Raw genomic sequence first — 26,285 nt, 5'->3', positions numbered from 1 at the left:
GTCTGCTTTAATTTCATTTAGTAAAGACTACTAGACCCATCATATGCGGTGTAGTGCAGAAAGCAGCTACAACACATCATCGGAAACAGATCTACGCATCCCCATCCAAGCAGTCATCTCCTATTGTCTCGCTTCCCCCTCAACCACCGACTAGATTGTAAGCTCGCAAGAGCAGGGCCCTCTTCTCCTTTGCACCAGTTTGTTATTGTATGTGAAATTGTTCTACTGACTGTTACAGTGCTGCAGAATCTATAAATAAATGTAATGTAGTGCATATAACTGTGTCTTGCCTTTACGTTTTTGAGTTGTAACCCTTAAAAATACCTGGGAGGATCCTGCAGAATCTCTTGATATGTGTTTGCCCTTTCCTAACCCCCATCTATTTGCCATGCGGGAGATATTTTAGGCGAGGTGTTATACTCCAGCTTGAAGCAGCCCTTCTTTGGCAAGAATCCTGACCAGAGGACATTTGGGTCTCCCAAACCTCAACTACAGCAGAGAAAGGCAGCTGTAGCTACTAGAGGATGCACTTTTGTATGCTTGCATGCAAATAGCTAGAAATTCAAGAACATAGAGCCTTTAGTCAAAGAAAATACCAGTTACTGGACCAACAAATGAAAAGATGTCATATGAGCTTACAGAATCTGAGGTCTCTTCTTCAGAGGAAATGGCACCATAATCAAACTGTGTCTCCGGCATGACTTCCGCCGTGTGCTTTGTTTGTATCATAGGAGAAACTAATTGGTGGCGTCAACCAGGTCAGCGACCAAGGTCACACATGTATGTGGTAAGACTGACCCTGTTTTTCCTGCTCTTCTGGCTGGTGAACCTTGGCGTTATTTTTCTGGGATTAGTTGTGGCAGCCTAAATCCTGCTAGGTCAAAAGAAGGAGGAAAATGTATCTGTAATACAACATGCTTACCAAAGTTAATGAGTAAACAGTTGGCCCAGAGCGTAGGCATGGAAAAATTAATAAAATTAGTTTAATAAAACATACGTAACCCTCTATTTGGTGCTGTCATAAATATAAGAGCTTCTGCTTCTAGGTCAGTGAAGTTACCTAACTTCAAGGAGATAAGCAGCCATGTCATAGCCTTGGTACAGCAAGCTGCTTTCTGCTGACACTTGAGATGTGTTATGGATCCTTAAGCATAGAAAACAAGACTCTCAGGTATCTTAGGTTGTATAATGTTCAAACATCTTAAGTATATAAAACACAATAGCATTAGTCCTGTTTTGTCTGCAGACGCCACCGAAGAGACCACTTTTATTCCTTATCTGGATATTTAACAAATACAACTGTGGGGAAACATGGAAAGAAACCCATCCCCCATGCAATTTGAACACTTTCTAAATGCAACTTTACAGTTTGTTCTTCTGAGTTACTCTATTTGGCAGTCATTAAAATAAAAAATAGGAATATTAATGCAAGCCTTTATTTGCTTCAGCACCGTTCACTTATACCGCCATTCCCACAACTATGAAAGAAAAAGTACACATTTGGGCTTCCCTTTTTGGGTCTATTTCCACAGAGTTGGTAGAAGAATTGTTTTAACTCCCTCAGTTTATTATTCGTTACAATGGGGCCAACACTGGCAGGTTCCACCAACTACAAGAGTCAAGCTGGCCCTGTAAATAATTTATTTTACTTTTTGGGTAAGGGTAGATTTCCACTTGGTTTTTTTTTGCTAAAAACGCCAATAGCGCCACCTGGCGTTTTTTAGTGGAAAAACGCAGCAGCCAGATGTTAGCTGTTCTTCAATAGGAAATCGCAAAATGCCATTTCCACTTGGCGTTTTTCTGTTTGGCGTTTTTTCAGTCCTCTTTGGCGTTTTTCTGCTTTTTTGGGCTCTGTGGCAGTTTTTCAAAATCGCAGCATGTTGACACTCTGGCGTTTTTTGCAAGGAAATCTTGGCGTTTTTCTCCAATAGAAGTCTATGGGAGAGAAAAAACGCCATGAAAAAGCCATGTGGGTTTATTGCCTTGGCGTTTTTTATGGCGTTTTTTCCACAGTTACAATGCAGAGGATGGACCCAGTATCTGTGTGTCCTACAAGAAATAGGCTGGAAACAAACAGTTTCACACAAAACAAAGTCCTGGACTGGTTCATATTGAATTTTACACCATTTGGAACAAACATGCCATTACAAACAAACATACGCGACTGGATCCTGCGTGCCAAAAGCAACAGCAAACAATTTGCACCATCATTTGGGGCCAATCTTCCCAGAGGAGCAGACATTCGAAATAAAGCATGCCTTACAAACCACAGAAAAGAGACAAAAGGGTCTACCAAGTAAATGACATCAGGAGAGGGCAGATACTTGCCATTTATCCTAATCCCTTTTAGCTGGGTGAAACTTCTAACTTGTAAAGGCTGGAAAAACTGCCTAAGGTCAAAAAAAGCAATTTCCACAGAAAGGCTAAAACGCCAAAACGCAGGTAAATGCAGTGGCAGTTTTCTTGGCAGTTTTCTTGGCAGTTTTCCTGGCGTTTTTCATCAAGAAAAAAACGCCGGACAAAAACCCAAGTGGAAACCTAGCCTAAAGGAGACACTGAGAAATATAAATAATTTAACTATACATTACACATGGCCTTCATAATATATTGTGAATCAAAAAGTTGAAGCAACACTCTCTTTATGTTTTATATAAAACACTTTTTTAAAAAGCAAAGCCCAAGATGGCACTAGAGATAGTTGTCTGAAATATATTAACAGCCTTCGCAAGTACTTTTTTGGTGCCTGACTTATAGTAGAATTGCTTCTCTTTTATGGCATGATTGAATGCCTTTTCATTTACAGTTTTCGTGACTAACATTCTAGTTTTGCCAGGTTTTATGTCTGTGGCATCTTTGTGAATCCCCCTTGACTGTTGAGTAATATAAAAAAAAAAAAGAATGCAAAGTTTAAAAAGTGATTTTTTAACTAACGGAATGGTTTTTGCAGATAGAACCATTGCACTGGATACTATAATAATATACTGTTTTAAATATTATTTTATGTGACTCCATTGTTTTAGTTTTCAGCACAGTGCCAATTTATATTAACTAGAGTCGTATGACATATATGTACTTCGTTTATAAAGCCCAACTCATTCAGCTTGGCATAACTCATGTAAAGGGGCCAATAGACTGAGACAAATATAACATGCAGTAATGGGCTTTATTTTTCATTTTAAAATGGAACCATTGCCACTGATTGTTTGAAAACGGTTACTCTGGTGTAACCCTTGTAGCTGGACTGCTGCCTGATCTTAGTTAAATGACTTACACAGCACGATCCCAACAAACCCATGTTATAAGTAGGTGTGAGGTTCCTTTCTTCAAGGATAATCTGAGCCAGGGGATAACTATTACAGGGTATCATGAAGCTCACTGTCAGCTTCCATTAATACTGTCTGTCACTTCCGGGCTTAATTCTCTAAGAAGTATTTTGGTTGTCGTAAAAAGCTTTCAGTTCTGTGCCTCGCTTAGCTTTGAATTTGTGTGTATGTGTGTGTCTGTAATTTATGTGTCTGTGCTAACCTTAAATACTCAAACTGTCATTGTGTTGTCGATTATTGTGAATTATCATGAACTGTACAAAAAATTAATATATCTATAAATGTATCCGCTTCTGTTTGATACATGTTTACCTTCTTAGCGTGTCCTTATGAAATGGCCAACAAGACCTCACAAAATAGTATTTTCTGAGGTTTTTTCTCTTTTTTTCTGTAGTGGTTGGAAAATCTCCCAACTAATAGACATACTAACATAATTTAACGTGCACATAGTAACATACTTGCACAGATGCTGATACACACATAGACACTTCTTGGTGCCTCTACCTTTGACTCAGGACAATTCTTCTGCAATGTGCTCCTTGCAATCTGCTTGTGTCTGAGCGCTGTGAAATTATGAAAAATCTTCCTATGGTCACACAATCGGCGTGCCTGAACTGCAGTGTGCCATGAAGGGGGCTGTCTTTATTCAAAGGCAATAACGTTAATTTGGTCAACATAGAAAAAGTAAAAGTCTAAAGTCACATCAACTTTCATGACTTCAGAGGTCTTTCTTTTAGATGTAGTGTGATAATGCTCTATTTTCTGTCTAGTAAAGACTACTAGACCCATCATATGTGGTGTAGTGCATATGATAGCTGTGTCTGCACTCTGTTTTTGAGTAGTCACCCTTGCAAATACATGAAATGATTCTGCAGATTCTCCTGATTCCCCATTCTGTAGCTTGGCTTGAACTTAAGCAAGTTGTCTTGACCACATCTACATGCCTAAATGCATTGAGTTGTTGCCATGTGATTGGCTGATTAGCTATTTGCGTTAACAAGCAATTGAACAGGTGTACCTAATAAAGTCGCCAGTGAGTGTATATATACAAACATACATAGATCTCCCACAATTTTATCATCAAAATATAGTCTTTCCTCCCTTGAGACATGTTCTACATAATAGTTTGGTCCCAGAGGCCATATGGACAGTGACCACAACATATGGCAGTGATCTGGACTGCAACAATCCTATAGTAACAAAATAGATCTGACCGTATTACATGGAAAATGTGATTCACGTCATTTATTTTGCTTAGAGAGTTTCTAGAATGGATCTCATGGTATAGGATAGAAATGAAACTACTTTAGGACAAGCTGGGGCAGGAGATTGCATAATTTTTTTCCTGTGGTAACTTAAAAGACACAATACAGAGTGACTAAAGTGCAGTGGAATTCTATGTTCTTTGAAGTGCATCATAGTTGGTTTTCATAATATGCTAGTTTCGGACAGTTTCTCCTTTTTGAGAAGGTTTTTTTTGTCTACTTTAACACCAGCATTATACTTTGACCTATATAGATCACCTACATCCTTATCACAGGGTTGTGATTCCAATGTATATTTGGTTATTTTGCTTGGTTAAGTAGAAAATAGCAGTTGATCAGCCCAGAAAACCAGTAGAAACCTGGCATTATTTCTACTAACTAAATTAAGCTATCCAAAAAATGAAGTAAAAAAAAGAAAAAATGGCAGAATGTATATGGCCCAGTTGGTTCTCTTGTACCACCCCTTCTTCCTAAGCTTCTTTATACCTCGACAACTCCTGCTTCCTTTTTTTGTGGCTCACCTATGCGTTTGCAGGGATTTTGTCGAGTCCAGGACTATTAACAATGTTTATATACCTTCATCCAAAAAAAAATAGAAATTCTTTAACTACTGATCCAAGCAATACAATTGTAAAATATTAATATATTGACAATACAGTATGTCATATCTACGGTAACTTTGCATGACCAAAATGTCTTTACTTTCATGTTTGGCTATTTGTCCTATCGTCAGAAAAGTTTAAAAGGTTGGGGTTGCTAATGTCTTTGAACTGGATTTTCAGGATTTTTGTACTTATTGTAGGGTGTATCACCACAACTCATTATACATCTTTTTGCAGCTGTTTCTATGTTGTTTTTTTAGTGTGTATACTCCGTGGCAAGGTCCATTGAGTCTAACTGGCCTGAAGCAGGTCCTGGGGCCAACTGGTGATGATTTTTTATTTTTTTTCCCTTTTTTTATTTTTTTTTAAACCACCCATTGTGATCTTTGTAATACCTGGACATACAAACACTTTAGATTCAGATATATATATAATGTATCAATCAAAAATACATTTCCAATAAAGGAATAATTTAGGATTTATTTTTCTTAACGTAAAAACAAGGTGAAACATGTTTGAATTGACAGGCATGTCAATGTACTATTTAACAGAATATTAACTAAAGCACATGTTTGGGGCAAGTCCGTTTCTAGTTTGAAGCATAGAAATGGCTTTTGGGTAGGGCTAAACTTTGCACCTTCTTGTAGTCTATTGATGGATATATTAATTGCAGTTCTGCTAAAGTAAAGTGAGGTTCCTGTTCTACTGTGATTAATTGATTATTTTTTTGTGGAATAATTTAGGTGCTTAAGTATGTTGTCCAAGCTAAATAAACTTAGCCTCTTAGCCTTACATATATGAATTATACTCTAGTATGGGTTATTCTTCTTAACAAAATTGCAATTATGAAACTTTACCTCATTAAATTGCAACCACACCTTTTTAGTCATAACTGCTTCACTTTCTGAACATTGTCTACAGGCATATTTTCCTTTTTTTTTTTTTTTTTTTTTTTTGTATTTATTTCTAAACTCATCTGCCGTCATAGCAAAGGCTGACAGCTTATGCCATTATATCACTATTAAGCACCTTTTAGTCCTCATGCCAGCTCTGGTTTGTTGGTCACTGTGCCGCTACCGAAATTTTCTGGCCCACATGCATGTTGGTAAATATTGTTGACTTAAATATTGTTTTGAATTCTTAACTACCCTTAACTTTTTTAAATGCGGATATCGCACATAGGCCGTTTTCTGTATTGATATTAATTTTGTTATAGTTCACGTGTCCTCTTTCTGTGGATTGACAAACACAGAATTCATTCGCATAAGCAGGTGGATGCATTCCATTTTTGGTGTTTTCAAGGATAAGTAGAGTTATTCTAATGCAAATTCCATTCCTCTGGATTTAAATTATAATGGAATTCGGTTTATATAACAAAACTGCCACTGGTTTCTGAATTTGCATTGTTTGTTTCAAAATACTCTATGAACTATGACATTGTGTTAGAAATGATTCAGTTATGAACTAGTAGAAAAACCGTAGCTTTCATTTATGCTAATATATTTTTATATTGAGATATATTTTAAAAAAGCCAGTTTTCTCAGATCTCAATGTATGAATAATTTGCACTAGTTCCAACCATGGGATAAGTGTATCATGTATAGAGAAATCAATTAGTGATGCTAAAAACTCTCTGCTGCTACCGATCTATACAGATCTCTATGGGAGTATCACTTTACAGTATATAGTATAATGTAGTTCTTGGTATATTCATTATAACCCATATCTCTGAGGCTTCCATGGGGTTTTTTGTTTTGTTTTTATAACATGCAAGCCCTTCTTTTTTCCATATGACTGATAGGCAAACCTGTGTTTTCTTTCAGTGTGTGATGACAGCAGCCATGTAAAGTCACACATTTTGCATGACTCGCATGTTTTTGCATGACGGTCTCCCACACATGAATAGGTGCAGGCATGACTCGGCTTTGGTATAATCAGTCTTCCCTGATGTTAGGTGGCAACTTAATTAGATCACTTTTCCCATTCCGGTGCAAAAATATAACTAACACTTCGAGTTCACATGGTGAATCACTATGGTTTGGGGTTGATGGGGGGGATTGGTTCTTCTTTTTGAAGAGTCCATGCCTCTTCCATAACTGAAACCCTTGTGTTTATTTTATTTTTATTTATTTTTTTCCATGATACTTTTTATTGTTGTTGGTAACAATGCTAAAATGTGCATGTCATTTTGAAAAAAAATGAAATGAAAAAAGGTTTTAAAAACATTCCAAAAAAATATTGTACCATTAACAAAACATTGTTAATTATTATTATTTGTTGTTTTGTGTAAAATGTTTACTCGCTTTATTCACTTTGCTTTTTATGACATGAGATCCAGTAGCTATTATTATCCTGTGGTTCATAAGTTTTATGCCCTGGTATTTTACTACTCACTTCCTTTGTCGTGTTTGTGGTATTTGGGCTCTTCCAACCTTACCACCTTTTTGTTGCCCTAGTTTTTCTACATGATGGCTTCCCCCTGTATAGAAACTATACTATATAAAGTTGCAAAACATATTTCAGGTAGCTAATGTTTTCCACTGAAAACAAATACGTCTAGGATTAACACTTAGGATCCATAGCCGAACAACGCAACTGATGAGGCCTTCCAAATGGCAAACGATCTAGGTAAGCTGGAAAAATGGTCAGAGCTGTGGCAATTGGCATTTAACGTGGATAAATGCAAAGTAATGCACCTGGGGCATAAAAACCCAAGGGCAGAGTATAGACTATTTGGTACTGTCCTAACCTCAACGTGTGAGGAAAGGGATTTAGGGGTAATTATTTCTGAGGATTTAAAGGTAGGTAGACAATGCAGTAGAGCAGCAGGTAATGCTAGCAGAATGCTTGGTTGTATAGCGAGAGGTATTAGCAGTAGAAAGAGGGAAGTGCTCATGCCGCTGTACAGATCACTGGTGAGACCTCACTTGGAGTATTGTGTACAGTACTGGAGACCATATCTCCAGAAGGATATAGATATGTTGGAGAAAGTGCAGAGAAGGGCTACTAAAATGGTTTATGAATTACAAAATAAACCTTACCCGGACAGGTTAAAGGATCTTAACCTATATAGCCTGGAAAAAAGACGGGACAGGGGGGATATGATAGAAACATTTAAATACTTAAAGGGAATCAACAAAGTAAAGGAAGAAAGTTTATTTAAAAGGAGAAATAAAACCACAACAAGAGGACACAAGCATAAACTAGAGGGGCAAAGGTTTAATGGTAACATCAGAAAATATTACTTTACGGAAAGGGTAGTGGACGCATGGAATAGCCTCCCAGTGGAAGTGGTAGATGTTAATACAGTAAAGTCATTTAAGCAAGCATGGGATAGGCATAATGCCAAGCTAGATATAGGATAAGGGCAAGTACTAAAGGAGAGTACTCAGAGGTTGGGCAGACTGGATGGGCCTTCTGGCTCTTATCTGCCGTCACTTTCTATGTTTCTATGTTTCTATGTTTCTTCCACCTACAGACAAAGCTCTGAACTTTAGGTGGGAGGCGTACGTTTCCTGTGTCCCAAACCCCTGCCTTAGTGTCCCTATTTTTCATGGGAGCTCAAATGATCTTAGTGTTAAAAAGTTTTTGTCAATAAAATGCATTATTTTAATGTTTTATTTTAATTGTCTAATGTTCTGCCTCGTAACCACCCTTTTTGAAACAAACATGTCCCTCTCTGTCCATTTGAAATGTTGAGCTATAGATTGGGAGGTGATGTTGAACTGAAAAAGCGTGTCACACATACAATCTCTCCATGATGAGCTTACCTCTATCACAATCATTACACTAATTACAGACCCTGAAGGCCTGTGCTCTTTTTAAAGGGTTTTTATTTTTTCAGTGATTATTATTAATTATGTAATCAGTAGGATACCTAGTTTTGTGTGCGTTGTAGATAGCGTTAGTTGAAGCAGTGTGTTGGAGGTTTCTACTGTTGTCCTTGCTCAATAATTCCCTCAGAATGCGCAGGGTACTGTTTCTTGTGTCTTCGCTGTGCTCCAGTGTCCGCTCTCCCAGTCGGACATAAGGCTTAAAAGGTTGGTGAAATCCTTGACTGATGTCCACAGCCTCCTGCTTGAAGCCATGTATTGCCAAAAATAAGGACTTATTTTGAGGTATTTTTTGGTAGTATGTGGCTTCCGTATTGGACGTTGGATGCCATTTGAGGCCTCTGTAATTACGTGTTGATGTTTCACTCTACATTTTGTCATCTCTGCAGTCGCCTGCGCTCCAACAGGCTTTCAATTCACCAGGAGAGAATATTTGTACTATGATGGTCTGCATTGGTGGGCATACTTTATATATGAGGTTATGCAATCTTGCAGACTGGTAAAGAAAGAGCTAACAACCCCAGTTTTCTTGGTCTATGCATTTACTTGAAATGCCTATGTTTGGGTTCATTTATAAACACAGTACAAGGATAGCTCACATGGTACAAAGGGTTTCGGTTATTTTGTAAAAAGAAAAGTCTTGAATCACCTTCTCAACCAACTATTTTTATAAAAATGTCAACATTTGTTTCATCGATATATTTTAAGAGGTTCCTCCTGCTATGTTCTTTTTAAAATCTGTGCAAAAGCTGGAAATATAAAAGCAGGGTTGTATTTTACATTTACTTGTGACTTTAAGCAGTAGTGACAGCACTTTTAAATATAACTCTGCATTTTTCTATTAATACTCTAACATTGCATCAAAACGTGTTCCCCCGCGGGGAGTGCTTCAGGTTAGTCTGACCTCAAAGTCCCTTTTCAGAGCGACATTGAAATGGAAAACAAAAATATCCAGTCAACATAAAATACACAAGAAGCAGACCCCTCCTGACCTGTTATAAGCTTATTAAAGAGGAATTATTATTTGGTCTAAATTGTTTTTATTTGTTTTTTGTTTACACCATCATGAAACTATTGTTTATCAGCTGACATGTTGTTTTTTTTTTAATGTACAGGAACTGGTACTTTTGGAAGAGTTCACCTGGTCAAAGAGAAGACGACAAAGCACTATTTTGCACTAAAAGTAATGAGCATTCCCGATGTCATCCGTCTAAAACAAGAACAGCACGTGCACAATGAAAAAGCTGTCTTGAAAGAGGTCAACCATCCATTTCTCGTCAGGCTGTAAGTAGTAGCACAATTTCCCAACATATATCTTCCTTTTCCCAGCTAATACAGACTGAAACAGGTGAGAGAAACTGCATTAGAAAATAACCAGTGATTAAAGGGACAGTATAATGAGCCCCCACAGCCCCACCAGCAAGAATGCATATTAATGTGCTTTCTAAATGAAAAATAATAAAAAAATAAACACCCGGTACAAATGCAACCTGTACTGCTTTTTGAAACCTATTCTAGCAAACAAACCGTATCTCCATTCACGCTTACTCTAGCTTTGCCCGCTCATATCGTATATATGAAACCACATGTTCTGCATAAATATACAGATAGATGAACGCTGAAATTTAGGTAAGTCTCTCCTATTAACAGAAACACTGCTAATGGCTTAAGTGTTTACACCAAATTTACGTTTTTTTTTCTTCTTTACAAGATTGTTAGCGTATAATATAAAAAAAATCTCTACCCTTTTTTTATAATAACATTTTGGAATATATATGTGGCTTATTTAGAACCCTGGATACTGTTAAAGATTTTATGCTTTTATTGGTTTAGCTTTACAAATTCATAGTTTTCTCTAGTTTATGTCCTTCTGCAATTGCCATGTCTCTCTCGTTGTCTTACTCTCGGTGGCCATGCACAGCCTACATAAATTCTTAAAATTATTCTAGGAGAAGAAGCGTGCACTTGCATTAGTGACATAAGTACTTGATGTCTATTCAGCATGAATGTTTCCTAAAATAAAACAGTGTTATGTAAACACACGTTTATCTTTAGTGATATCGACTATTGCTCTGTTTACATAGTGTATTGAAGGATCGGTGTAACCTGGGTTTGCCTCGTATGGCTTTTACAGTTTAAAAAGAATGACTTCTATGTGACCCTCCCAACCTGACAATCCAAGCAAAGTTTAAATATAAAGGATCATTCAGCAAATCAGGGGATATTGGCTAAAAGTGGACATTTACAGGGAAAACAGTTTACAGCTCTCTTCCTATATGTTAACCTAGCGCCTCATGTTGTATTATTTCCTGACAGATGAGGTTGCCTGGAGAAAGCTGTCCTCTCAGCTAGTCATCCTGGTGGCCAAGTGCATTTAGCAACTTTAGTGTCAAATAAGTCATTACGATTTCTTCACCTCACCAGTTGAACTATACATTATGCAAGGTCAGCTTGAGCAGCCCCGCAACTGAAGGTTGTGTCTTCAGGGACATCAAATCTGAATCTTGGGACAACTGAAAAAGCCAATATTGAGCTTTCAAAATGCAAAATGTCTGTTGAAGATGTAACTCTCCTTCTGTCTCATCTAAAAATTCCAATTTACAGTTAAGCAACCCAACCTTGCTGATTTTACTGTGTCCTTCTAATTTTTTTCTTAGTTGAATCCTCTGTGGAGCTACTTGGGCCCCCTTTGTATCTTGCATATGGCAGCAAGTTGTGTTATTCCTGAACCCAACCAGACCATGGTGTTGGCTTTAGTGTGGGAAAGGAATGGATGTCTTTTTACGTTGGACAGCCTACATAAATTCTTAAAATTGTTCGTGTATATTTTTAAATTACCCCTTTAGTATCCAGCTAACCAAATTAACTCAGTTTGTTGGGGGTTTTTTTTCATTGGGCTTTCTGGTATTTACCTCTTAATGATATTTCCGTTCTAATCTAGGTTCTGGACCTCACATGATGATCGTTTCTTATATATGCTGATGGAGTATGTGCCAGGAGGAGAACTCTTTAGCTATTTACGCAACATGGGACGTTTTAATAATAGCACTGGACTCTTTTATTCAGCCGAAATCATTTGTGCAATAGAATACCTGCACTCCAAAGAAATAGTTTACAGAGACTTGAAGCCTGAAAATATTTTGTTAGACAAGGAAGGACACATCAAGTTAACAGATTTCGGATTTGCTAAGAAGCTCTCTGACAGGTATGGCATACATTTTTTTTAAATAGGTTCCTGTGAAGTTCAAGAAGAGGTTGAAGCTTGAATTTTTTATTTTTAAAAAATTAACCCTCCTCGCAGCCTTCATGTTTGCTGCAGTCAAATTCGTATGGACTCGGGTGCATTTTACTGCATACAAAATGGTTCATGTGTTAGGTATTGGAAATAATTTGTCTCTTTTAACTTCTCTCTTGCCTGCCTCTGCTGTAAACAGAGACCTGCCATGCTTCGTAGCGCCCACATTGGAACTGAGCCCCCATTGAAATTAAGGAGGCAGCAAGAGCTAACTACATGCATGCTCTCTGAGGACTAATGTTCTCATAACCTACTAGCATACTTTGCATGTAATACAAACACATGTGTATCCTATAAAGGGTATCACTGTTTACAATAGTAATGGCTATTTTTTTTAACCCCTTAATGACAAAGCCCATACATGTTTTCAATGGGTTTAGGGACCGCCCATTGTCCTTTAAGGGGTTAAAGTGGCTTGCTTTTAATATTCACTGTTCCTTTAAGCGAAGCTTAACTCGCTTTGATAATCCCTGTGAGACCCACAGTATGGTTGACTTGTTGTATTTCAATGGATGACACCCTAGTTTTAGCCAGAAACCCTTTCCAGCTGTGTTCTAATGCATGGTGCGGACGCTACGTAAACTAGAGTAATAATAAGGAACCCTGGTGACTGGATTGGGTTTTTTATTTCTTCTTGAAGGATGCCATGATCAAAGTGTAATATTGTTACAGAAATGGCCAACAGTATACTGTTAGCTTTGCATTTCAATTTTTGTTGTGCTAGTCTTATCTTGACTCTTGCTTCATATCCTTGTTATTTATAGATCCTCCACTTCCTTACGGAACAGATTAGTTGTTGCTTATTAAGTGTTGCATACAGGAGATACAAATGCATTTTCTGATTACTAAAGGTTGCAAAGTGTTTTGTTTTTGCTGGTTATATATACTTATTCGTTTTATTACACAATATAATCATTGATCATTTGAATAGTTTTCTTCTTGGTTCGTAGCAATGGCGTGTTTTTTATTTTTTTATCTAGAACAATTCTTACACTTTTTATTAAAATACAGAGTATGCCATTTGCGGACTGGTCTACTGATACCATAGAGACTAGCTTCTGAAGGTGAAAGTAATATGTTTGTTAATGGCTGCAGTTTGTCTGTTGTGTGTGACATCACTTCTCAGTTTCTAATGGTGCTGAACCACCTGAGGGACAAGGTATCTTGGATGGCATTGATCTCTTGCTAAACATCAGGTATTGGCCCTGACATTTCTGTCCTGTTTAGTAACCCGTGTGTTCCATCGAGAGATAGGGCCCCCAACTTCTTGAAATGTCACGGTTACTACAGTATTTTTTCTATTACACAGTTATTATTATTATTATTATTATCTTTTATTTATATAGCACCAACAGTTTACGCAGCGCTTAATACAATACATAAATTCAAGATATATGACAAGACAAGAATTGACAGACTAAGACAAACCGATACATTTGGTGGAGAGAGCCCTGCTCGCAAGCTTACAATCTAGAGGGAAAATGGGGTGATAAACATAAGGCATAGAGAAAGGGTGAGAGGTATTGTGGTGGGAGTATCGATGACAAGGATGTTCTAGCAGCTAAGATGGTATGCTTCTCTGAAGAAGTGGGTTTTTAGATGTTTCTTGAATGTCGGGAGGGAGGGTGAATTCTGAAGGTTCCTTGGGAGTAGATTCCAGAGATATGGGGCAGCTCGAGTGAAATCTTGTAGACGGGAAAAGGAAGAGGTGACGAGTGAGGTGGAGAGCCTTAGCCCATGGGAGGAACGTAGGGATCGAGTAGGAGAGTATTTGCTAATGAGGTCAGAAATGTACGGAGGAGCAGTATTGTGGATGGCCTTATATGTCAGTACCAGGATCTTAAATTTAATTCTAAAGGTAATCGGGAGCCAGTGGAGGGTTTCACAGAGGGGGGGAAGCAGAAGAGGAGCCTAGCAGCGGCATTTAGGATAGACTGTAGAGGAGAGAGTCAGTTATCTTAACATGTATTGCTGGGATACATATACCCTAAGGAATAAACATATAGCATCTGGTATTATACATGCAGGTATGTAATGGTTCAATAAAATGCTGAATATTTATTTTTAACCTGGAAATACTGTCTTGGGAAGAGAAATATTAAACAATGTGTGCATTTTAGGACTGATCCTCAAAACTAGTATTTTTTTCACAAGCCGTCCTCCAAGGAGAACATAATTCAACAAGAACTGTATGTTCTCCATTTTAGAAAGCTGTGCAACTCGAACTGTATTAGTAATCTGTTGTTTACCAGGGCAGGAATTTTAAAATTTGTACACTGTTTACTCTCATGCATACGTTCTGCACACGTTCTGCAGTTAATCTGCTATACCTAATTTTGATTCCAGAGTTAAAATTACGCAGGAATCTTGTTTTGATCTCCAGTGTGCACGGCAAGAAATATTTTGTGAACACCTTTCGAACTGGGAAGTGACTTCTTGTGTCTATAACCAGACTTTGGTAGTGTTGGAGCGATTAACTCCTTATTTTGTTGGAACAGATCTGCTTCCTGCTCTGTTCTGAGAGTTTTCTACTGGATCCAGAGATTTCTACCTCGGATTCTGTACAAACAGAACTGGCCGTTGCAGGCTCCATGGGTGATCATGCCCATATGACCTATAACTACAAGCCCCTCTTCATATTTATCAACCTCACTATTTTTTGTTTTTAATAGGCTGTCCATCCCCATACATCTAAACTACATACATCTCTATGTGACCTAGAATCCATGGTTTCATTTTTTTCCGCTATAGAGTCCTCCTTCTTATCCTTATTGTCATCTTATACCTCTTAACTCCGTCTGACTCTAAAACTCTGACATTAAAAAAATAATTTTATACAGTCTTTATTAAACCAGAGTGATCAATAAGACCATGTTTCTCTTCTATTGGCTTACTTACCAGTTGTGCCACTTAACTTGCATGCCCACAAAGACCAGTCAGGGTGCCCAGGCTGACCCCTGTCCACTGCAGAAAACAATTGAAGAAGGTGGCCTTGCCTGATGAATCATGTTTTCTTTCACATAACGTGAATGGCTGGGTGCGTGTACGTCGCTTACCTGGAGAAGGCACCACGTGGCACCAGGATGCATCCCTGTAGGTCCCACATCACAAGTTACAGCACTTAAAGGACCTGCTGCTAACATGCTGGATACCACAGTACAACTTCAGAGGTCTAGTGGAGTCTATGCCTCGACGGGTCAGGGCTGTTTTGGCGGCGAAAGGGGGAGCTACACAATATTAGGCAGGTTTTGACAGCCCTGCTCATGAGCTTAAAATCTAGAGGATTCCCTTTTGATCCCAGAGGAGTATCATCCTAGCACTGCAGAGTGCTTTACACACACTAAAGGGCACAGGTAGGTTGGGCAAGGCTATTTACGTAATATATTTTACATGTCTGGTATAATGTATCTGTGCAAATCATGGTTTTCTCAGAAACCCGAGTGCATACCCATGGCCTTTTGATAGTGACCTACGTTAGCAAATGCTGTTTTCTTTGGTTAGACATCTGAATGTGCAAAGATATTTACAACAGAGAAGATGCACACAAACCTGAGAATGTTACAGACCACACCACTTTCAAAAGTATAATTTACGCTAGTTGTTCAAACAGCAATGATCAAATATTTGTCGCCATCTAGTGGTATGTTTAATGTAGTTTTCCTGGATTTACAGTGCTGTTAATACTCCATATTTAAGAGTGCTGTATGTAATATTATAGTCATTGGATAACTTAACATCTAAAATGTGATATTTAACAAGCAGTCCCTATATTCAGGATCATAAATAATAATTTAAATAAGTAAACCTTATTGTCTAGTTAAAACCGTAAATCTTAGATGCCAAGGGGCATGTTGTTTCAAAGTATGTCCTGTACTCTCCACTTCTGATTTGTACCCAAAACCTGGGACTTTCAGCATTATTACATTTTCTTTAACCATAAATCTCCTTTTTTATTTTTTATGCACCCACACAAATTATATATTGGTTTTTTTCAAGGACAAATGATTTTCTTTTGATACCAATTTTAGATGTATAGGCCAATATTTAGTCTTAATAATAGATTCAAATAATAAAAATAATTGGGGGGGGGGGTTCTAATAGTTTACTATTATTTTACCCAAACTAGTTGGCCAAAACACCCAACAGGTATAGGTTTTGGGAACATTACAAAATGGAACACACCCTTTATTTTTTTCCAAACTTTACAGTTTCAAACTTGATTTAGAGAGGCCTATGTCTCATTTGGGACTGTTTAGCAGCCCACCAGTTAACAATACCCCCACAATATTATATGTTTTTGGAGAGATGACAACCCAGTATATTTCACTACGAGCAGTTGGACACTTAGCAAAGCAACAATTTGGTCACCAATCCCTTGCAGAGGGAGTAGTAAGATTAGTTTTCATTGCTTTTTTTCGCCAGCCTTTCCATGTTTTGTAGGATTGTTTGCACAGATTACCTGGAATCGCAGAAAACTTTTACATTTTGTTTTGTGAGGCCTAAGTCTTATTTGGGACTGTTTAGCAGCCCAGCAGCACAAGAAACTGTAACGCAGGCAACCCATAGTATTTTACAAGGGGCATATTTGGACACTAATCTCTACCAAAATTACTGTAACATTAAAGAGGTAACAGGCAGGCAGGTAAATCCAATAGACAGATCCAGAGTCTGGCATGAACTGTGCCTCCAAAGAACTTAATGAACTCACACCTCTGTTACACACACAGTGCTACAGCATAACTCCCATCACTATATACTGAGCCAGACATTGACCGTAGTACAGCAAAACTCTCATTATCATTGTCACACCTGGAGGTCCCACACAACGTAGACTTACCATGATGAAGACGGCTGTGCATTTGCAGCCGTTTTCATACAGTGTATTTTGCTATTTTATAAGGAGCTTTTTTTTTATTTAATATATATATATATGGATATGGATATAGATATAGATAATGTTTGTCCCCCCCCCCTACCCACCAAACTAAACCAATGGCCTCCCAAATATCCACAGGAACCTTTTTACATGTTTCATGTTCCTAGCAACCTAACAACAAATTAAACCACTCCCCAAATTACCCTATTTGTTTTTAAATTTTCTCCATACTCAACCACAAACTAATTTCCCAAATCCCCACAAATTAAATGAAAAAAGAAAGCAAATAAATACAGTAACTATCACAGCTCAGGGTTCTCTCTGCTCTCCTTGGACACAGTGTATCACGGTAGATGGGAGTCTGAGAGACACGTAGTGTGCCATGCATTTTCTGTGATTAGCCAATCACATCGATTGATGCAATTGGCCGGTCACTGTTGATTGTATTATCATGTTACTGTATTATACCTTCCATCCATAAGCTTGATTATTATTGTGATTGCAAGTATTCATGCGCTAGTTTTGTTATTTCAGAACATGGACCCTTTGTGGGACACCAGAGTATCTGGCACCAGAAGTCATACAAAGTAAAGGTCATGGAAGAGCAGTAGATTGGTGGGCCCTAGGCATTCTAATATTTGAAATGCTGTCTGGGTGAGTATCTCTTCCTTTTACAATCAAAATGCGGACTATGATGCTCTACTGTTAAATCTCACATATATCACTCAAGCTTTTACTTTGGGGTCTAAAAAAAAGACATGACCTCTATGTAAAGTTTCTTAACAACAAGTTTCTTAGAATGCATGTTAATACTCACCTATTTTTCCTGAGGTGCTTCGAAGATTTAAGTTGCCGAGGTAGCCATATTATAAAAAAAAATGTTTTTCATAATGCAACAAGGAATACAAATATTAGAACAACAAGTTTGTCTTTCTGTACTTAAGAATGAGAGAGGTTTCAGTGTATTATTCAAGGTAAAATTGGTGAGTTTCTCTTTTAGTGTCACTAGGTGGCAGCAGAGATGTCTATTTCCAGCTTTCTTCTTCAAATTTACTGATCTATTCATATTTTGACAAGAAGTCAATGCAACTAAGTTTTTGGTACAGGATCCTAGATTTTAAATTACTTTATAAGCCTGCCCTGCCAGTTTTGTAAAAAAAAAAACAAAAAAAAAAAAACATCTTATTCATCATTCCTTCCTTTTCAGTGGGCGCTGTCTCATTTCTAACACATCGCAAATCAAATATTAGCCCACACACTGCTAGTCAAATACCCTTTGAAGCTTGGAAAACAGTTGGGAGTCCCAATGAAATGTCAGGACCATGTGATTGCATTAACCTTGTAAACGTCTGTGCAGTTATCAAAAATTACAGGATAAACTCATTTAATGTTGCACAAACCAAAAAGTTAATAAGTTCAGCATCCAAACCCTACATCTAATTAATTATAACATTTTAAATTAAGTCTTTGCAAAGGGAATAAGGATAGAGGTGACGTATATGAGAACTGGAATGTTGGATAATGTCTTGTATTTGCCCACAAAAAAAAAAAAAAAGATATCCGTTGTAGTTGCGTAATACTGTATGGTTTTAAAAGGGCAATTTTCTGGTCCAACAAGGTTAAGTATTAAAGACACTATGAGATACTAGGCCCTGGGAACTTCCAGACACCTATTTTCATGGGAGGTTACGAGTACTTAAAATAAACTTTATAATGTTACCAAATAAACCTCTTAAATTGAATTTCCATGATGATTGTTTGAAATCTAGCATAAAATCTCATGTACAAATTTCCCCCAAATGTTTAGGAAAACATTAAATACATGTGTATAATATGCACCCATAACTCTACAGGTAGCTTCACATGCACACATTTACATATACTGACACTTATACATGTCCACTTATACAAAACCACTCCATGCGTCACACACACACACACACACACACACCTTACCTACATGTAGGATCCACTCCCATCTTACCTACCTCTGTAGGCTCAGGAGGACACTATTCTCTGGTCTAGCAGCTAGCGACAGGTCTAGTGTCCTGAGTCTGAGGCCCAGGTTATGAGCACAGTCGCCGACAGAGCCCTCTCTCGGCATTAGCGTTGCCCCTGAGCAGTGGGGTAATATTTAATTTTCCAGCGCTCAGATACACGCAGCCTTTAAAGGTCCCCCCCCAGTATTGAGTACTCCGGTATAAAGCACCTTCCTTTTTTGGGGACACTTGAAAACTGGATTAATTGTGCATATTATACCTGTGATTTTACTGTACAGTGAAGGAAAACAATTATTTGACCCCCCCTGCTGATTTTGTACGTTTACCCACTGACATGACCAGTCTATAATTTTAATGGTAGGTTTATTTGAACAGTGAGAGACAGAATAACAAAAAAAATCCAGAATAACGCATTCAATGGTTATTGAACACTCTCTACTCCGATGAGACAGAGTTTGTGAAATGTACCTTAAAACTTTAAGATGATAGAGCAGCAAATGAATGGTGAGAAATATATATATTATGCCGTAACATAGGCTATGTCACAGCCGCGATATAATTCAATAGGTAAACATACAACAATAACAGAAATTGTTAACTCTCAGAGCAGAAAGAGTGTTTGGCTGGAAATCTGGTGTTAAGCAAGTCCCTTTGTCCTTCTGCTCTTGTAAATGGTTCTTGTGTATGTTTCTGTAAATTAACTTTTTAGCTTTTTTGTTTCATTTTGTTAGGTTTCCCCCATTTTTTGATGACAATCCTTTTGGAATTTACCAGAAGATACTTGCAGGCAAGATAGACTTTCCAAGACATTTGGATTTATATGTAAAGTAAGTATGGCAGCCTTACAAACTGGATAACCTTTTGGATAACATCTATATAATGTCAACCTATCACAAGTGACAATGGGCAGTTTTAAAATATTGGGGGAGGGGGGGCTGGAATTTCATTGTTGGAGTCAAATGTGTAGGCTGAGTAGACTATAAATGTCTTGTTGTCCGAAATAAACAATGATGCTAAGGTTTAGCAAATCATCCACATGATTATGTATACAATAATAGTGTTGAAGTGTAGTAACAGCACAGTGAGAATGCCGAACCACAAATTGGTGGTGTGTTATTAAATCGAAATATCTCCCCTTTCTGACAGGTTCTTTTCAGTTATGTCTAGCATCAGGGCTTGTCTACAGAAGAACCTAACGCCTTTTAAAGTGGTTTTAGGTTCATGTTAGACACAAGGGTGCTCTTGAATACTGAAAATAGGTGATGCACAATATCCTGGCTAGAAATAAAGACTTGGAAACTGATTATTTCCAAAGTTTCTTCAGAGACATTAATCATGCCAGTGCTACAGCAGTAAGGAATTAATGAAATCATATGTTCCCGATTCCAAACTCAACCTTGGTATGTGGTTTAGCTGTTAGTCACTGTAGGTCAGGAGAAGATCTTGCTCACTCATTGGAAGCAACCATGGTAGTTGCGTCATCTGAATTAGTTTCTCTGACTGGCATGCCTTACAAAATATTTTTAATAAACAAAATTCTAAAAAAAATGTGGATATATGAACATGAAGTACCGCGTGCGTTCAAAAACACAATTCTACAAAGCAATTATGACGTGTGACTAAAATAGCCGTGAGTGAAAGACGCATTACATTGACAGAGATACTTTGAAGTATTATTGAGCTGGAACCCTTTACCATTTGCACTTGCTTTAATAAACCCTGCTTTATTAGCTTATAAATCTTTGCTTTTTAAATTGCGTGCTTATTTAGGTATTCTTTGGTCCGATGCGATTTGAAGGGATTTTGCCAACTGTTTAATAGACTGTACATTAATTCTTTCTGCACCTGTAGCCTATCAAAAACCTGCAATATTAAATATCAGCCGTATTATAAATGAAAACCGTATGTATCTCTTATGCCACATTGTTGCGATCGTTTCAAAGAAGGCGAACACGTAGGCAGACATGTTTACTATTATCATGTGCCTTGTTTCTGCTATTTCAGAGACCTCATAAAGAAACTCCTTGTTGTTGACCGAACCAGACGGTTGGGAAACATGAAGGTTGGTTAACGTATTCGTACATTGTCTTTCCGAAATGCGGGCACTAACCATAATAAAACGCTGGTTGTGCTGGAGAGTTCCTGTCTTTCTGTGTGTTTTAACGCACGCAAATGTTCTTGTCAATTCCATACAATGTCGGTTTAAATTGTCACTGTTTAAAATGTTCACTGTCTCCTGTAACAGCGCTATGGAATCTGCTAGCACTATTGCAAAAACAAAATGGAATATTCGTGTTGGAATGTGCATGTCTGTATTCATGTGGGAGACTGTGAGGGTTTCTGCATGTTTTGCAATCCTTATCACTTTCTACCATACGCACATGTAATTTGCTAGTGTTGCCTGGGACCTAACTGTGACTTAAAGGGAAAAAAAATCTTTAACCCCTTAAGGACAATGGGCGATCCCTAAACCCATTGAAAACAATGCATTTTGAGCCCGTACATGGCTTTGCCATTAAGGGGTTAAGAACCACTGGTTAAAAAAAACCAAACAAAAAAAAAAACATTGGCCCCCAGACTATCCTTCTGGCACACCGAGCAGATGCCTGGTGGGCTAGGGTCCAGAAGAGCTCAGGTTCTTCCGCATGCGTCCGCCGGCAGAATACTGCTGTAAGCATGCCGCTGCACATACGTCATTTGGTGGCCACTGGCCTTAAAGTCCCAAGGCCACAAAGTCTTCCCCATTCTGGGCCTGCTGTCTGCACTTTGTTTTTGTTGTCATGATGACCTTAACACCTTACTTGGAGCCTTTTTTGTTTGCAATATTAAATATTTTCTGTTTTATTATGTATCTAGAATGGAGCTGAAGATGTCAAACGGCATCGATGGTTTAGATCAGTAGACTGGGATGCTGTGCCACAGAGGAAATTGAAGGTAATTTAAACGTGGTTAATGCTACACTTGATATTTCTCTATAGTTGGCAGTAAAAACACTTGTCCGTTGTAAAATATACCAAAAGAGAAAATGTCATTTGTAATTTCAAATTCTACTTTGGTCCCAAGAGTGAGATCCTTTGTATGCACTCTGTTTTAATATAAAATACCATTTTCCAAGACCCGTAAGCCGCAGGCATATAAAGCTCTCTATCCTTGACATGGAAATAGACTCGCTAAGATCCATGAACATTGTCATACAATTTTAGTTGACATCCTGAAACGCTTATGCCACTAAGTACACATTTTAAAACCCATGATTTAAAGAGTCAATTTCAAGTAGTGGTTGATAGAAGTGGCCAAAATAATTTATGTGGACAGAAGCCTGGTCAGGAGCCTGGTTTTCCTCCCTTTGCATATATGACGTTTATAAATGACTCCCATTGTTTCTAGTAGACCAAGGTTGGCCACAAAATCAGCGTTTGCCAGTCTCTAGGTGGCATATACATATTCACAAATTATAATTATATGCAAAATACTCTAATCTGCTCTTTTAGTTTACTCTCCATAGCAAAGTTAATGATGTATAAAATGTTGTACTGTGAATATCTTAAATAAATGTCTTTACTGCATGTTCCACTTTCTGGGAACCAGGCCAGCTGTATGTTAACAGATTACTTTATTTGTACAAAAGACTTGTTAAATCGGCAATCTAAGATAGATGATGATGTGAAATAAAGCCGGAGGACCTCATAGGTCGTGAAATTGCATTGAATTTGTATGGTTTCGTGATTAAATATAATTAAATTTGAATCTCAAACTCGTTGTGCTCGTACATAAAAAGTACTTGCAAAGTTCTCATTAAACCAGCTCAGTTAGTTTAGTTTCTATTTTATTTGATTAGAATATAGAATTTCTGAAATTATAGTTTTATTTTTCTCATTTGGTTTAGCCACCAATCTTACCAAAAGTATCCCACGAAGGGGATACATCCAATTTTGAAGCCTATCCAGAAGATGACTGGAATAAATCTCCACCAGTACCTCCAAAAGATTTAGAAATGTTCAAAAATTTCTAAATGTGGTAAGATATATCTCTGGGGCTTTCTCTGTTTTTATGTCAACAACCTATGAATGCTTGCAAGTGTGTCACATGACAATTAGGTGTCAACAAAAAAAAAAGTGACCAAACTTTAAATGATTCAAGAATTATTTCTGAGAAGGGTTTGGGGCATTTGTACAAAATTGTTCAATACAGCCAAGTAGATGACAGGGGTATCTTTCAATTGATATGTGTAATGTTCCTTCAGTCGGTAACTGACAAAATTACACAATTTAGTTTCCCCAGAACCTGCTTCACACATGTGGCGTCTCGTCCTGTGGTTGAGAACCTCCCTTTTTCTCTGACCAGTCCCAATTTACTAGATCCTAGAACTTTTAGACACACTTAACTAAAGAAAGAAAAATGACCATTGTTCAAATCTAAAACTTCAGACAAATACATTAAATACAGTGTTCACGAAGTCAAAAACAGGGACACAAGGTGTTGGTCATCATGCGTTGATTGTTTCCCGACTTTTGTAGGTTGTCCTGATTTGTGTTCCCATTATAGCACTTGGTGTTGCAAACGGTTTGAGAGAGAGAGGGCCACAAGAATGTCCAATCTAGCCATTTGGGAAATGTTCCAAGGTGGGCATTCTCTATGGGCTGTTCTTGGCATATAGTTAAACTAATAGTTTTAAACCTATAACCATTTATGTTTACCTTCAATTTGCCAGCCTGATCTAGAACCTCTCACTGTACTAGACAGTGAATCCGATCCGGATCCCCAAAGTTTTGAATAAACAAGGGAAGGATTGCTCACTGCATATCCAATAATGATTACGCAAAATTCAATTGAGAGCCGTAGAGTAAAAGGGAAGGGGGGAAAAAAATGTGTGGCACTTAATTTATGACCCAAAAAAAGAACGTTTAGATAAAAATATAACGGTGGTGTGTATCGTTATTTACTAAATCCTTTACTTGAGGATTTAAATTGTAGGTTGAAATCAGCTTGTGTTAAGTATTCTAGTTCTCACAAAACTAGCGGTATCTTTGTTTTTTCAGAATAATAATCATAATATTTTCCTTTTTTCTAGAAAACGGAAACCAGGTAAAATTACCTGTTGAAATAATGACAAATGAACAAGACTAAAGGGTGATGTTTACCAAAGTGCAAAGGGAAAGATGCATCCGTTAAAATGTTTTGCGATCAAAACAAGAAGACCCGTTGACGTTCAACTCATACTGGAGACAATTCTACATAGGCACTTGTAATTTTAATCTTTGGAAAGGCAACGCCAGGGCATTCCAGTACCCCAGGGTCCATAGTACTATAGTTTGCACAAGGATTATAGCCAAGTATTCATTTCATCAGGACATCGTTGTTTTTTTTGGCCAGAGGGATGTGAGAAAAGCACCACGTCGGAAGTAATACTCTTGGACTATAAGCTTGTTCCAAATACTTACAAAATGGTAAAAATTCTTGCCATTTGTTGTGCTTAGTAAGAAAGGTTTTTACATCGATGACCCAGCACTTTCTGTGTGCTGAGAGGGAATGCAGTTTTTATTTGTGAATGAATAGAATTCTTGAAAAAACTTTAGCTTCAGATCTTCACCCGGTGTGGCCTATTCTAATGTTTGTTGTAGTATGTAGGTGAAGAGGTACGTTAAAAAGTCTTCATGCTTAATCTCAAATGCATTGGACCATGTAAAAAGAAAAAAAAGATGTGTTGAAACTTAATGAACCAAGAACTTCTGCTGTAGGTAGACCGAAACGTTGGCCCATCCATGCTGTGTAAAGATGGATGGGGTCTTTGTCTAACAGCAGTGTCATTTATGAGTCAAGTGGTCAGGTCTGCCATATTAGTTTGGCCTTTATGGTTCACATTTCATTGGCAGCTTCATATACATCTCCGTGTCTTGGTTCCCTTAAACAGAGCCTTTATGTACAAGTTACATTCATCCATATGTTCTGAATTCTACCACTGCACATTTGTTAACCTAAGAGGCCTGGACATTTTTCCTTGCATTTTTTAAGGTTTTCTCTTTTTTGCTTGATTTAGAAGAAGAAGAAAAACAAAAGTTTCCCATTGCAGAAGTAAACTAATGTCCATAGGTTGAGGATATGTTATTTTCTTGTTTGACTCTGCAAGTAAAATTTAGTTTGAAATATTTTTACTTTTGTTTTAAATAAGTACATATTTCGTATGTATATAAAATATCCTAAACCCCGAGCAAAGCTATAAATGTTTGTACTTTACAAAGTTTTATTTTTACATTTCTTTTTCAAAGACTTTCCTAGGGATGGGAGTGAGTTATAAATAGTGTTTTTTCCTTTTTTTTAATTGTTTTAATATATAATTTAGATCTTAATGTGTTAAAATCAGAAATAAATTCATAAGGAAATATTTGTACCTGCGTAGTACACCAGATTTACATCCAGGGTCTTGATAATGAAACTAAAGAGTAGCTGCTACATCAGATAATACTTAAGTTATCTTATTGGTTAGTTTTGTTAATCCAGTCAGTACAAATGTTTTTTTGTATTGTGTATGAAATCTTAACAGTGTGATTATCTCACTGTAAGTCTAGGGTATGTCCACTAAACTGTGAATTTGCCATTGTGTTAAATGTTTAGATTTAATTACCTTCACTATGCATTATGATGAGCCAACCCAGGAGAGTTTTATGGAAAGAATGGCTGAGCTGGCAAAGAGTGTTGCATAGTTGAATCCATACCTCCCAACAGTCCCAGCTTTTGGGAACTGCTCTGCCACCCTTGGAATCTGCCTCACTGTCCTGCCTTTGGTGATAATGAGGAGGTTGGACTGGCTCATGGAGCTGTAAAAGCAATGGAGGTCTGTTGAACACCTTTGCAGTTCCCATATGGCCACCTCATGAAGGTATGAAGCTGAGCACCATGAGGTGGCTCTTTGGGTAAGGTGAGTGGCCGCTTCGCCTCCAACGTTCCACTCACCTGCAGACCTCCGGTTTAGTAACTAGACATTTATCTTGGCGGGATGGAAATGTAGAGGTATAGCAGAAAAACGTATTTGTCTTAAATGCTTGATTACGATGTAGTTGAGCCATAGACATGCCTGTCTTACTGCATTTACA

At 37.7% G+C, this 26,285-nt stretch overlaps 1 protein-coding gene across 1 annotated transcript in view; it reads left to right on the top strand.

The window, feature by feature from the left end:
* Nucleotides 1-24,678, top strand: part of PRKX (protein kinase cAMP-dependent X-linked catalytic subunit) — a 47,659-nt gene extending 22,981 nt beyond the window's left edge. The window contains exons 2-9 of the mRNA XM_053457381.1: nt 10,139-10,307; nt 11,965-12,228; nt 17,729-17,848; nt 19,926-20,021; nt 21,199-21,256; nt 22,051-22,128; nt 23,081-23,211; nt 24,266-24,678. Coding sequence (XP_053313356.1) covers nt 10,139-10,307; nt 11,965-12,228; nt 17,729-17,848; nt 19,926-20,021; nt 21,199-21,256; nt 22,051-22,128; nt 23,081-23,206 — 911 coding nt within the window. The 3' untranslated portion in view covers nt 23,207-23,211; nt 24,266-24,678. The remainder of the gene's footprint in view (nt 1-10,138; nt 10,308-11,964; nt 12,229-17,728; nt 17,849-19,925; nt 20,022-21,198; nt 21,257-22,050; nt 22,129-23,080; nt 23,212-24,265) is intronic.
* Nucleotides 24,679-26,285: the final 1,607 nt, after the last annotated feature.

This window comes from Spea bombifrons, chromosome 2 (assembly GCF_027358695.1).
Source record: "Spea bombifrons isolate aSpeBom1 chromosome 2, aSpeBom1.2.pri, whole genome shotgun sequence".
NCBI classification, from domain to species: Eukaryota; Metazoa; Chordata; class Amphibia; order Anura; family Pelobatidae; genus Spea; species Spea bombifrons.
Note: the sequence above shows the minus strand (reverse complement) of the source record. Positions and strands in the feature narration are given on the sequence as shown.